Source organism: Penaeus chinensis, chromosome 42, assembly GCF_019202785.1.
Source record: "Penaeus chinensis breed Huanghai No. 1 chromosome 42, ASM1920278v2, whole genome shotgun sequence".
Lineage (NCBI taxonomy): Eukaryota > Metazoa > Arthropoda > Malacostraca > Decapoda > Penaeidae > Penaeus > Penaeus chinensis.
The window spans coordinates 9,419,938-9,434,175 of NC_061860.1; the positions used below are offsets into that span (position 1 = coordinate 9,419,938).

Sequence of the window (14,238 nt, forward strand, 5' to 3'; positions counted from 1 at the left end):
CAAGTTTCTCTTCTACTGATCTCCCTCTCTCTTTCCTTCTCTCTATTTTTTACCATCTTCCCTTCTCTCTATTTTTTACCATCTTCCCTTCTCTCTATTTTTTACCATCTTTCCTTCTCTCTATTTTTTACCATCTTTCCTTCTCTCTATTTTTTACCATCTTTCCTTCTCTCTTTTTTTTTCCCATCGTTCATTCTCTTTCTTTTTTCCCATCGTTCATTCTCTCTTTCTCTACTTTTCCCTCTTGTGTGCTTCCGCGGCCTATTCCTCTTCCCGCATTTTCCCTCCTAGTTCTCTACCTACACCAGGTATTAATCTTGACAAAACCTTGTTTTACCTTCTGCCCAATTTCCATATTTTCCTCCAACGACCAATCTACCTACTGCCCAATTTTCCTATATTCCGTCTATGACCTATCTACCTCCGGTCCAGCCTACTTATTTTTTTCTATCAATGATCTAACTTCCTCCTCCTCAATTTACCTATCTTCCACGCGTGGCCTACTTACCTATCTACCATTCAACCTCAACCTGTTGCCCGATTTGCTCGTATCCTATTTACCGCTAAATGCGATCTCTCAATGCAGAGGAACAATCACTACCGCATTTCACGACATAAATAAACTATACATTACACTGAAAAAAAATATAATTGTTACATAACGCAACTACTCGACACCCTTAATACCTGTATACAGACTAGTGTATATGCGCGTGCAATACCTGCCAATTAGGACACCTGTCAACGTATCTGCCTTACAACACCTGCTGGTTATTGCACCGAAGATGAGAATCACTTGCAAACTCTTGCCTCATCTACCTCCCACTGACAGGAACATAACAGCTGATCGAATTCTCATTCTACCCTATTCCTACCTTCTCTTCATATGTCTCTCTCTCTCTCTCTCTCTCTCTCTCTCTCTCTCTCTCTCTCTCTCTCTCTCTCTCTCTCTCTCTCTCTCTCTCTCTCTCTCTCTCTCTCTCTCTCTTTCTCTCTCTCTCTCTTTCTCTCTCTCTCTCCACACAATTTCCACCGAGTCAAAACTCTTAAAACTCATCTGTTACTTTCTTATCTTGACGCAAAAAAGATCGATCAAATTTTGAGAGAGAGAGAGAGAGAGAGAGAGAGATAGATAGAGAGAGAGAGAGAGAGAGAGAGAGAGAGAGAGAGAGAGAGAGAGAGAGAGAGAGAGAGAGAGAGAGAGAGAGAGAGAGAGAGAGAGAGAACTGACTGACGATATTCGAGGCTTAAATTAAATAACTCCCGACAGACTTTATAAAAGTAGTGGGTGAGCGGGCGGTACTTCAAGGGGGGGGGGGGGGGGTAGAAGGTGGAGGAAGAGGAGGGGGGGGGGGATAATATGTCCGGCGCCCGATGCTTCACCGCCAGAGAGTTTCTCTGCACCTTGCACAAAGTTGCAAAAGTTGTTCTCGTTGCAACATTGTTTTGTGTGTTCGTTTTTTCTCTTTTTTTCATCCACTTCAACATATGGTTTTCGCGTTACTCCACCTGCTCACCCTTGCAACAACACAGCAAGTGATTTAGGTACGTTATCCGTTTCGCAAGTTGAAACGGACGTCGGCTGACTCGATATTAAGAAAATCTATCCATGAAGACTTTAGAAATGCAAGACAAGCTTCCTTTAGTGGGATACCAGTGCAGTTTATTTTATAAATCATTCTCAAAAGATTTATGGGCGAAGATATGCATAGGGAGACAAAGAAAAGAAGGGAAATAGAAAGGAAGAGAGGGAGACTTTGAGAGAGGTAGATAAAGGAGAGAAGAGGAGATTAGAAGGGATTGAAAGTGAAGAGAAGTGAAGAGAAGAGACAAGAGGATAGAGAAAGTGAGAGGGAGGGGAGGAAGAAAGAAAGTAGAAAAAAAATAAAAGGGAAAAAAGAGAGAAGAAGAAAGAGAAAAGAAAGCGACAGAGATAATCACATATACATTTCACATCATAAGCAACACAACACAAAACAGAACCAGTGCCGGCCGCATCCACCGTGCCACAGGAGGACACATGCAGGGCCACCTGGCACCGTGACCTCCGCCGCCGAATGTCGCGACCCGAAAACGGACACAAATACGTACTTTAAAAAAAGAAGGACGTTTCGTGGACACAGCACATGGACACGTGACACATCAACAACAACAATGTAACATGTACCGTGAGTCACGTGCAAGGACCGTTAAGTTACGTAACATGGGGACGTTGCATGATGTAACGTGATAAAATGGAAATAAGTATCAAAAATAAACTAATGATAATGATAATAATAACAATAACAATAATAATAATAATAATAATAATAATAATAATAATAATAATAATAATAATAATAATAATAATAATAATAATAATAACAATAATAATAACAATAATAATAAATTGTGGGAACTGCCCTCACGTTACAACATGCTAGGGGAGGGAGGGAGAGGGGGGGAGAAGGGCGGGGGTAGGCACTATGCAATGGCAAACAAAGGAAGGGCCAGCCATGTGTGCTGGACCCCCGGGCAGTGCCAGCAATACCAACAGTGCCAAAAGGTCTACCCCTCGTCCCTTCCCCTCCCCAAAAAAGGAATTAATGCCACTACCCACTAATACTCGTTATTACCGATTATGGCCGCTACTCTACAGGAAGGGGGTGGGGGGGGGGTTAGGGAGTTGATTAGGGGGGGGGTCATAGGGGGGAGAGGGAGAATGGGGAGAATAGGAGAGACAAAATGGGGAGAAGGGAAGAAACAAAGTGGAGAAAGAGGGGGAAGGAGAAGGATAGAGAGTGAGGAGAAGGGGGAGGACACAAAAGAGGAGAGGGAGGGAGAGAGAGAGAGAGAGAGAGAGAGAGAGAGAGAGAGAGAGAGAGAGAGAGAGAGAGAGAGAGAGAGAGAGAGAGAGAGAGAGAGAGAGAGAAAGAGAGAGAAAGAGAGAGAAAGAGAGAGAAAGAGAGAGAAAGAGAGAGAAAGGGAGAAAGAGAGAGAAAGAGAGAGAAAGAGAGAGAAAGAGAGAGAAAGAGAGAGAAAGAGAAAAAGAGAGAAAGAGAAGAGAGAAAGAGAGAAAGAGAGAAGAGAGAAGAGAGAAGAGAGAAAGAGAGAAAGAGAGAAAGAGAGAAAGAGAGAAAGAGAGCAAGAGAAAAGGAGGAGGAGGAGGAGAGGAGGAGAGGAGGACGGGAGATTACAAAATCCAAGAAAGAGATACCCGAGGAAATGCTCAATAAATCCCTTCCATTACAATAAAGACGATGACGATAAATAAAATCCCGCGGCGTCGGGATGTAGCACAATCCCCGATCATCGAGAGAAACTGGTTTTTAAATGTGATGGAGAAATGGCAAAAATGTTCAGCCCAGTCTCTAAAAAAGGCGACGTCTTTGCTAAGGGGGACAGTCTTTGATGATTTTTTCTTCGCCGATTTAAAGTTAATGGGATTCTTTTTTTCTACGTTGTGCTTTCTTTAATATTTACAGTAAAATTTTATCGTCATTAAAAGGCAAGGGGGAGGGGAGTCAATCAAAAAAAAAACATACATATATACATACACATATACATACATATGTACATATACATGTATGCATGTGTGCATATTATACATATATGTATACATATATATACATATGCATATATGGCAAATTCAATTTGTCAGGAGGAATAAGGGAGACCTCTCAGGAAGTAATTGTAAGGGAGCGAATAAAGCAGGGAATAAACAAGAGAGGTAATAAAGTAGAGCACTCTACAGGGGGTAATAAAAGGTGTAGTAATAAAAGGAAACCAAAGAAGTTATCACAGTAGAGAAAATGAGGGGGGGGGGGAGAAAATTAAGGAAAGGAAGAGAGGAGGAATTCTAAGGGAGGAAATGGGAGACTCAAGGAGGAATTTCGAAGGAGGGAAAGAAAGAAAACAGCGAGATCGAGAAAACAGAAAACAGGAATTCATAAGGACGGGGAATAGGGGAGGGGGGGGGGGCAAGGGGGGATTAAAAAGGAAGGATTTTTTTTATATATATCGTTCTTTGTACAGACGTAAACAAGAAAAGGTGGAGGATGGTTGGGGAAGGAGACTAAAACCGGAGGAGAGAGCAAGACAGGGGAGGGAAAACGGGCGGTCCTACCTTGATGTCAGGAATGGCGGCCTGTAACAAGTGAAACAAAAAAAATTATCACAACCGTCAATGGAAAATGGGGAATCTCTCTTTTCATGAGATCTGTTCTCTCTCTTTTTCTTGTCTTAGCATCAACCCACATAGGCTTATGCAGCAAGCAAATTAAACAAGGCATACAAGCTTATAAGAAATTACAGTTGTATGTACCTTTCTTTTCTCGTGAAGCAATTATATGCAATACTGTATGTATGGCTGTCTGTTTGGCAAAGTGTACATGTAAGCACAGTATGTGTGCACAGGTATTAATACCTGTCTGTAGAGGTACAAGTACAAAATACTGCATATAAATATACGTATACGTGCAAATATATTACTTAACACATGAGTTGAACAGTCGTATACATTTCTAGAGAGCATACACCATCTGTTTTACTGGCAAAATATCTTCTTTACAAATACATACATAGACACTATAATTCCTAATCGCTGTCAAATAATTCCTAATGAGACAAACCAAATGTATTATATAATACATCAATTAAAAAAAAGAAATAAAACAGATAATCAAGTACACACAAAAATCATCAAACAACATTCAACATCATTCCTCAATTTCTCTCTCCTCACACAAAGACAAGACAAAACAACAAACAAACAAACACTCACAAACGAACAAACAAACAAACAAACAGCTTTCATCACCCACAGCCGGTACACTCGTTAGAAATGTTAAGGCGTCCTGGTTAACCGGTTAATCACTAGTTGCGTGTTAATTGACCCAAGCTAATGTTAGAAGAGAAAACACATGTATATATTAGAACAGAAGTAAAAAAAAAAAAAAAAAAAAAAAAAAAAAAACTAGTCAAGAACGAGGGAACTTTTCGAAAAGGTCTTTGCAAATGCTTCCGTTGCATTCTTGTTGCATGCCCGCACTCTGCAAGGTTACAGTTGCATTTCTAGGCCGTCACCATCATCCGTCACCATCGTCACTATACTCTTCGAAGTGTCATTTCCGTCATGCGATCGTAGTATGGTGCTAGCGTGACGGCTCACCTGACGTGCTTATGGTGATTTTAGGCATTGTGTTGTAGGGTCCGTGCTAGCATTCATCATGTTATAATAGCTTCGGTGTTTATCATTGGTTACATTAGGTCTGGTGTAATAAATCAGTGTGTTACATCAGATTCGGTGTTTACAACCGGTGTTATTTATGTACGGTGTTATTTATGGAATGTGTTATTTATGGAATGTGTTATTTATGTACATTGTTATTTATGGAATGTGTTAGATTAGGTTCGGTGTTATTATCCACAGGGTTAAGCTAGACTGCGTGTTATGTACAAAGTATTCCCGAGGAGGCTCCTCCGTTCATTACTTGTTCGCGAGAGGTGGTTAAATCTTGGGTAATTTTCAACACTTGTTTGGTCTCCCACTCCCCCTCCCTTCCCCTCCCTTCCCCTCCCCCCTCCCCCCTCCCCCTCCCCTCTCCCCTTAGGCTTCGTTATAATCATAATTATCGACATCGTCAACATATTCTTTTTTTCCTCCTTCCTTTAAATTTTCTTCCTTCCCTTTTATCCCCCATTTTCAATCCCTGTCATCATTATCACCCCCATTTCCTCCCCACCCCTCCCTCATCGCCCTTCCACATCTAACCATCACATGTCAAAGAGGTCATGGGGTCACACAGGATTATGAAGGTAAGGGAAGTGGAAGGTGGGGAGGGGAGGGGAGGGGAAGAAGATAGTTAAGGGAGGGAAGGGAGGGAAGTAGAGGAAAGGCAAAAGGTGAGGGGAGGGGAGGGAAGGAAAGGGAAGGGGAGGGGAGGGGAGGGAGGGGAATGGAAGGGGAGGGAGGGGAAGGGAGGGGTCAAAGCAGAGAGAGAAGAGAAAGAAGAGAGAGAAAAGAGAGAAGAGAGAGAAAAGAGAGACATCCCAGCATCCGCCTTCATCCGTCGAGCACCGGGTCCGGGAACATCCATCTTAGCCCCCCCCAACCCCAACCCCAATCCCCATCTCTCACCCCCTTCCCACCCTCCACCCCCGGACCCTGCTCCCGCCCCCGCCCTCACGAGAAGAAAGTAGCAAGGCGTCTTAGGGTATCAATCCCCCCACCCACCCACCCTACCCCTACCCGGATGCCCATTTACGCCAGCTGGCCGCGTGCTGACAGGTGGCGACGGAAAATTGCTGACGACAGCGCGAAAGGAGTCAGCAGGCGAGTCCGAGACATGTCGAAACGCGTTCCGGCGGTTCGCTCAGGAGAGGGCGGCTCGCGGTTCCTTCCGAGCAGAGCGCAGACGGTTTCAGGTGGTTCCCCGACACCGCCCGGGGACACCAGGGACACCAGGAGCACGGTTCTTAAGAGGCGGCGCTCGCACACGCTCAGCTGGCTCCGCGAAAAGCCCCAAGACGCTCCCAGATGGCCCGCGAAGAGCCCCGTCGGTTATGCGACATGGCCAGATGGCACCGGAGGAATGTGAGCGGGTCGGGCGCTTCGGCCTTGCTGGGAATGAGGTTGTGGCACCCGGAGTCGCGCCTCCCCCACCCCCCTTCCCCAACCCCACCCAGTGCTCTCCCCTTCCCCTCTCCCGCGACCCGGCCCCTTCCCTCCTACGCCTCTGGATCCTCCCCCTCCCCTCCCCCCTTGACAGACTGGTTCACCTGGCGGAGTCTGCTTCTTGTCCCCTGTGCCTGCCTGTCGAAGTCTGCGGTCTCTCTCTCTCGAGTGAATCAGCATCAATTCCCTCTCACTTCCTGGTAATTGCCCATGGCTAATTAACCTCCCCAACCCCCCATCACCACCCCCACACCCACCCTTCGTTAAGTGCCATTTATTATGACCATTTGTGTAAAAATCCAGGTCAGCACTCAAACTTCCCCCTCCCTCTCCCAACCCCCGCCAGCGCCGCCGCCGCCGCCGCTGCCGCAACCCGACCCCCCCCCCCCCTACACTAATGGGAACACGCCGCTAATTAATACGATCGTTTCTTCTAATGGCAGTCAAACAGGGGAGAGGGGCAGCGGGAGCGGGAGAAAGGGGAGGGGGTGAAGGCACTTTTTTTTTTTATACAACTACATGACTTGCTTTGCCTCTCCATGTTTTCTCTCATCATCATCATCAAAACCCCCTCCCCCGTCCTATTCTCCTCCTCCATCTTATCCTTCTCTCTTCCATCTCCTCCTCCTCCTCCTCCTCCTAAACCCTATCCTCTTCTCTCCCTCCACCACCCCCTTCCTCCCATCCACCTCCACCTCCACCTCTTTCTTCTTATTCCTCCTCCTCCTCCTCCGACAAGGCCCCAACGAGGCAGCAACAGATGAGGCGGCGCCCCAACAGCTCCCCCTCGACGCCCTCGAGTGGCGAGCAAGGACCTCTCACGTGCCTTATCGGGGGATCTCGTGCCGTCCGTGCTCAGCTCCTCGAGTTCCTTCGCCCTCTACGTCTCCTTTTCTCACTTCTGCGTATTCTCTCTCTCTTCTCTCTATCTCTATCTCTCTATCTCTCTATCTCTCTATCTCTCTATCTCTCTATCTCTCTATCTCTCTATCTCTCTATCTCTCTATCTCTCTATCTCTCTATCTCTCTATCTCTCTATCTCTCTCTCTCTCTCTCTCTCTCTCTCTCTCTCTCTCTCTCTCTCTCTCTCTCTCTCTCTCTCTCTCTCTCTCTCTCTCTCTCTCTCTTCCCTCATTCTCTATCTGCCTCTTCTACTTTTTTTTATCTCTCTCCTCCCTCTACTCCTACTTCTCTTTCCTAGCTTCGTTCTCTCTCCCTCTCCCTCTCCCTCTCCCTCTCCCTCTCCCTCTCCCTCTCCCTCTCCCTCTCCCTATCCCTCTCCCTCTCGTCCATGAGTGTCCGTAAGGGTGAAAATCCCTTGGAGAACGTGGCACCGCGTCGACCTTACGAGCGCGGGCCGGTGACGCTGAGGGTCAAAAGATCAACAGCTAGAGAAAGCCCCGCCGTGGGTTCCGCTTGTCTTGCCCCGAGCCCAGCGCCGGCATCCTCCAGGGCGATGGCGTGGGGGCTCATTTGAGGGCCTGAGTCGCCGCAAGCCATTCTCGCCTCTGGGTCAGGGAGGGAGAAGGGCGGGGGACGACCTTCGTGCGCAGCAATGCCACAAAAGGTGACATGTCAGGACACTCGGAGTTCTCTCTCCAAGAGGCTTGCTTACCTCGCGCCCTGGATTTCTTCCTCTCTTTCTCTTTCTATCTCCCCCTCCTTTTCTCCCTATTTCTCTCTCTTAAGTTACACAAATCTCTCTCAATCTCTCCCTCCCTCCATAGGCAATCAACACCTTTAATAAGAAAAAAACAAACAAACGAACTGCAATTCTCAAAAGCCTAAATCCCCTCTTCCCATTTTATACAAATTGATGCAAAACATATATAATCACATATATATTTTTTTTCTTGATTTCATAGCGGAGAGAAAACCACATCATCGCAACCACCACCATAGCGCACGGGGTGTGGCCGTCCCTTTTCTCTCACCCTACCCCCCTCCCCCCTTCCCCCCTTCCCATCCCCCTCCTCCTACACCTACACCTTCTAACAATACGTAACCCTACCCCTTCCCCTACTCCTACCCCCAGCCTCACCCTCCCCCCCCAACCCAGCCCTCAGAGTACTTTCTTAACACGGACTTATTTTTTTAAACCCTCCCTCCCGCTTAGTCCGCCCGCCCCCCGCCCACCTGCCGGGGGAGAGAGGGGGAGGGTGGGGGGGAGAGGAAGGCACCAGCTGCACCAACGCCTCCCAAGTGGCCCTCGATCTAGGCGATTTACACCTTCGGAAACGCACGCAAGGGAAGCCCCCCGTGCACGCAGAGGTCCCCGGGGGCACCTCCTTCCCCGACCCCCCCTGGGCTTCCGTGCACGCGCTTCCGACCTCAACACATGGTATATCACCCCCTGATTCTTCTCACTTTTTTTTTCCTTTCTCGAAATCCCTTTACACACATTTCGGACCACCTCCCCCCCACCCGCCCCCGGCCTGACCCCGACCCATTGGCCAGTGAATAAAAAAAGAGGGGGAGGGAGATGGGGATTAAGGGGAAGGGGGGTAGAGGGGGGTGGGGGGGTCGTACCTGCGATCATATCTCCGAGTCGTGACTAAAGAGGGCCCATCCCTCACCCCTGAAAGTCCCCACTCACCCTCACCCTCCCCCTGCCCCTCCCCCTTTTCCTCCTCTTCCTCCCTCCTTTATCAATCAAACTTATCAGCTATCTTTTTATTCCTTCCTTACACCTTGCGCTCGTTTTCTCGCCCCCCCCCCCTCCCACCTCCCTCTCTCTCTCTCTCTCTCTCTCTCTCTCTCTCTCTCCTCTCTCTCTCTCTCTCTCTCTCTCTCTCTCTCTCTCTCTCTCTCTCTCTCTCTCTCTCCCTTCTTTTTCGTCTCCCGTCGCCTCTTCCTCTTCCTCCCTTCGGCCTCTCTCTCAGAACCGCCCGCCGCCGAACAGAAACCAGCTTAATACCCTGAAGACGACGGCGACGACGAAGACCCCGGCAACGATAATGGCGAAGGTGATTACCGCGAGGCCGCCGCTCCTCCTCTTACGCAAAGCCGCTCCAGTTTTGTGGCGCCATTAATTGTGCTCTTTAAATATTTTACGGCGTCTTTGGAACACTTCGCCGCCGCCGCCGCCGCCGCCGCCGCCGCCACTTTCGCCCACGCCCACGCACTTCGCCCTAATCACCGCCCACGCCACCTTACTCTCCCCCCCTTTCCCGCCCACCATCCCCGTTCTAGCCCTACCCCACCCCCCTCTCCCGCCCACGCCACCTTACTCTCCCCTCTCCCCCCTCCCCCCCCCCCGCCCACGCCGCCCGCCATCGCCGAAAGTCGCCGCTTCCGACAGAGACTCGCCGCTCGCACCTGAGACCCCAGGAGCACGGCGCCATTTTTTTTTCTTTTTTTTTCGAGCATTTAAAAGCGAGTAACAGGAAGTTCTGTCGAGAATTTACGATGTACGAAAACGAGACTCGAGAGTGAAATTCATTCTAATAAATGAACGGGGGGGGGAGGGGGGGAGGTGGGAGGATAGGGAGGAGGGCAGGAGGAGGAGGAGGAGGAGGAGGAGGAGGAGGAGGAGGAGGAGGAGGAGGAGGAGGAGGAGGAGGAGGAGGAGGAGGAGGAGGAAGAGGAGAAAAAGAAAGAAGAGAATAAGGGAGGACGAAACCAAATTTCCCAAATAAGCGCGCTCCCCTCCCCCTCCCCCTCCCCCACCCCCTCACCCACCCACACCCCCCCGCCGACGTATGAATTTCCCAACAAGTGGAATCGCGGGCAAAATCTACATCGCATTGACATTTAGGTGTTTTGATACTCTGATCAAAATCTTGATGAATGAGGGCCACAGATAGCCCTGTCTGGAACTCTACTCCCCTCCTCCCCTCCTCCCCTCCTCCCTCCTCCCCTCCTCCCCTCCTCCCCTCCTCCCCACGACAACGTCAACAACCCCGCATCTCATTTTTATCTGGTCTGTCTGCCTGTCTACTTTTTTTTTTTTTTTTTCCTTTTCTCTTCTGGTCTAAGTTCTTCCACCATCTATCTTTATATTTACTCATATATCTACCTATCTACCTCTCGTTCTCATTCTCGATTCGTCCCTATTCCTGCTCTCCTTTTTTCCTTTCCTCCACTCTTTCTTCCCCCTCTCCTCTCTCCTCCTTTCCTCTCCCCCTTCCCTTCCCTTCCTTTCCCTCCCTCTCCACTTCCATCTCCTGCCCTTCTATCCCCTTTCACCTCCTCCTCCTCTTCCTCCTCCTCCTCCTCCTCTCCTTCTGATCCCCTCCCCCCTTCCCTTCCTCCTACTCTCCCTTCCCTTCCCTTCCCTTTCACCTCCTCCCCTCCCTTCCCTTCCCTTCCCTTCCACCTCCTCCCCTTCCCTTCCACCTCCTCCCCTTCCCTCCCTTTCCACTTCCACCTCCCCTCTCCCCCTTTCCCCTCTCAAAAATCCCATCATCTGCCCAGCCACAACCACGAAGACAAGTTCCCTTTAAATCACCTCAACGCCCTCCTCTCCCTTCCCCCTCCTCTCCCTCCCCCCTTTACCACCATCCCCCCACCCCGCCGAACACGTCCATCAATCACTCAACCGGCCGATACACTCATGTAAATTTCAGGGTTCTCGCCGGGTTAAAACAAACGAGATGGAAGCCTATGATATGCGGGCGGCGACGACGTTGCTCCATATTATTTTTAACGGGTTGGTCACAAGCACCCTTCCCCTTACCCCCTTTTCCCCTCTTCCCCTCTCTCTCCCTCCCTCCCTCCCTCCCTCTCAAACGGTTGAAAGGGGAGGAGAATAATTATTCTCCTATTCTCTCTTTCTTCTCCTACTGTCCTCACCTCTTTCTTTCCTCTTTTATATCTCCCACCTCCTCTTTTGTTTCCTTTTATTTCCTTCCCTATAATCTGATCTCTTCTTTCCTCTCCTCCTCTCTTCTGCTCTTTTCCTCTTCTTTCATCCTCCTCTTCTCTTTTTCTCTCCTCCTCTCTTCTTTCCTTTTCTCCTTTTCTCCCCTTGTTTAGTGGAAGGGAGAGTTGCACAAGACAAGTGGAACCGCCATGTCCCGTGCACGAACCTGGTTCCACTGCAATCTCTTAGGCACTCCCCACTCCCCCCTCCCCACTCCCCCCTCCCCACTCCCCACACCCTACTCCCCTTCCCCTTTAACCTCTTTTGAGACAGGAGAAAACGGAGGGAGGAAGGGAGGGAGGGAAGGAGGGAGAGTGGGGGGTGAGGGAGAGGGAGAGGAGCGAATGGGAGCGAGGGTAAAGATTCTGGGACTGAAGCCTGATCGACCAATCCGAAATTTGGGATAATCGAGAGTAAAATATTTCCCAACGACCCCCCCCCCCCCCTCTCCTCTTCCTTCGCCCTTCCGCTGCAGACCAGCATTGGGCATAACCAATTATTTCCATTCTTATCATCTTCTCAAACGTCGCCTATTATTCTCCTTCCATGAAAGAAAACGACAGAAAAAAAAAAAACAAATCAATCATAACGGTGTCTTAAGCCCCCGCCACTTCCCCTCCTCAGCGTCGATAATCGTGCTAAATATCCACCCATCTTCCCCTCATTCCAACATTGTGGAAAATTCGTGTGTTACATTGTGCTTAGGAATTGTCCGGTGTTAGGTATTCACAAGATCTCCGTTGGTAAACATGCACATACCCCCTCCCCCTCCTCCCTGAACCCCCTACCATGGGCTGGGGGGGGTTGGGGAGAAGGGAGGGGTGATGAGGTAACAAGAATCCTACTATAAAGTGTTAGTACACCACATATACAAAAGTGTGTTAAGGTGTCCTTCATACACGTCTAACTACGCATACTTACACTACATTGGCGACAGGGAAGGTTGGAAAAACACCTTCGGAAAGGATGTACTACTTACAAAAAAAAAAAAAAAAACGTAGATGAAGGTGAGACACTTATAAAATTATAAGTGTAGGGCGACTGTAGTGTTTCAAAGCGAATAAGCAAAGCAGGGTAGCGTGTTGTTGTTAGTAGCAGTACCACCATCACCACCATAACCACCACCACCACCATAACCACCACCACCATATCCTCGAACCGCAACCGACCAAACCAAACCATTACCACACGAACAAAAGAAAACCGTCTGCCGTCTGGCTTGTACACACAAACACAATCACATGCTGGTGGCAGTAAAATGTTGGCCAATTGACTAACCAGAGAGAAAAAAAAAGCTTAACAAAACTAAATCACATAAATAAATTGATAGATAAATAAATAAATAAAAGGATACATCATAAATAGTTGTCAATAGCCCCACAGATCATGGTGGATGAAGTGCCAACAGGTGGCGCAGGTGGCAGTGGGTGGCAGTCGAAGGTGGGTCGTGTAGATGGGTAATATCGTGATAAATGTAGATGACGATGACGATGACGATGACGATGACGACGATGACGATGACGATGATGGCGATGCCGATGATGTTAAGGGTGATGATGATGATGGAGTGTCGTAGATGAAGAAAGAAGGGTGGGCGGAGAATGAGTGTATGTGTATGGAAGAAAAACGGAATGAGGGAAGGTGGGTGGAGGTGGAGAGACAGAGATAAAAAGATTACATACATACATTATATATACATATATATATATATATGAAAATATGAGAGAGAGAGAGAGAGAGAGAGAGAGAGAGAGAGAGAGAGAGAGAGAGAGAGAGAGAGAGAGAGAGAGAGAGAGAGAGAGAGCGAGCGAGAGAGAGAGAATACGAAATATGCAAGATGTCCGTGGGGATGAGCGATCAACCTAGTACACATAAATGGGTGAGTGAGTGAGTGAGTGAGTGAGTGAGTGAGTGAGTGAGTGAGTGAGTGAGTGAGTGAACTGATTAGTACATGAGTAAGTGAGTAGCACAGACAGGCACAGCAGTTTAAAAAAAAAAAAAAAGAAGGAGAATTTTACAAGACTCTTTTACTCACGGACTTGAAGACGCTGCCCGTGTGCTGCTCATCCGTCTGGTCAGAGTCAATCGGGAGAACAGAGCCAAAGAGCGGTTAGTAGGGTGCCACGAGGGGGGAGGGGGAGGGGGATGGAGAGGGGGAAAAAGGGAGGGGGATGGAGGGAGAGGGAGACATGGGAAAGAGAGGGTATGGAGGGAAAGGGAGGGTATGGAGGGAAAGGGAGGGTATGGAGGGAAAGGGAGGGTATGGAGGGAAAGGGAGGGTATGGAGGGAAAGACAGGGTATGGAGGGAAAGGGAGGGTATGGAGGGAAAGGGAGGGTATGGAGGGAAAGGGAGGGTATGGAGGGAGAGGCAGGGTATGGAGGGAGAGGGAGAGGGAGGGTATGGAGGGAGAGGGAGGGTATGGAGGGTGAGGGAGGGGGATGGAGGGATAGGGAGGGGGATGGAGGGATAGGGAGAGGGGGGAAAGGGAGGGGTTGAGGGAGAGGGGGAGGGGGGGCTGAGAGGAGGGGGATGGAGGTGAGAGGAGGGGGGTGGAGAAAGGGGGGGAAAAGGGAAGGGGGGGAAAGGAGGGGGATGGAGGGAGAGAGAGAGATGGGAAAGGAAGGGATGGAGGGAGATGGGGAGAGTGGGAAAGTGAGGGGATGGAGGGAGAGGGGGGGAAAAAGGGGGGGGAAAAGGGGGGGAGGGGGGGAAAGGGA

At 49.1% G+C, this 14,238-nt stretch overlaps 1 protein-coding gene across 1 annotated transcript in view; it reads right to left on the reverse strand.

Annotated features, from left to right (window-relative positions):
• The window catches only part of LOC125047788 (myosin heavy chain, non-muscle-like), a gene marked incomplete in the record, with an annotated part of 96,543 nt that overhangs the window by 25,503 nt on the left and 56,802 nt on the right, over positions 1-14,238 (reverse strand). Inside the window, 1 exon segment of the mRNA XM_047646227.1 lies at positions 13,555-13,590. Coding sequence (XP_047502183.1) covers positions 13,555-13,590 — 36 coding nt within the window.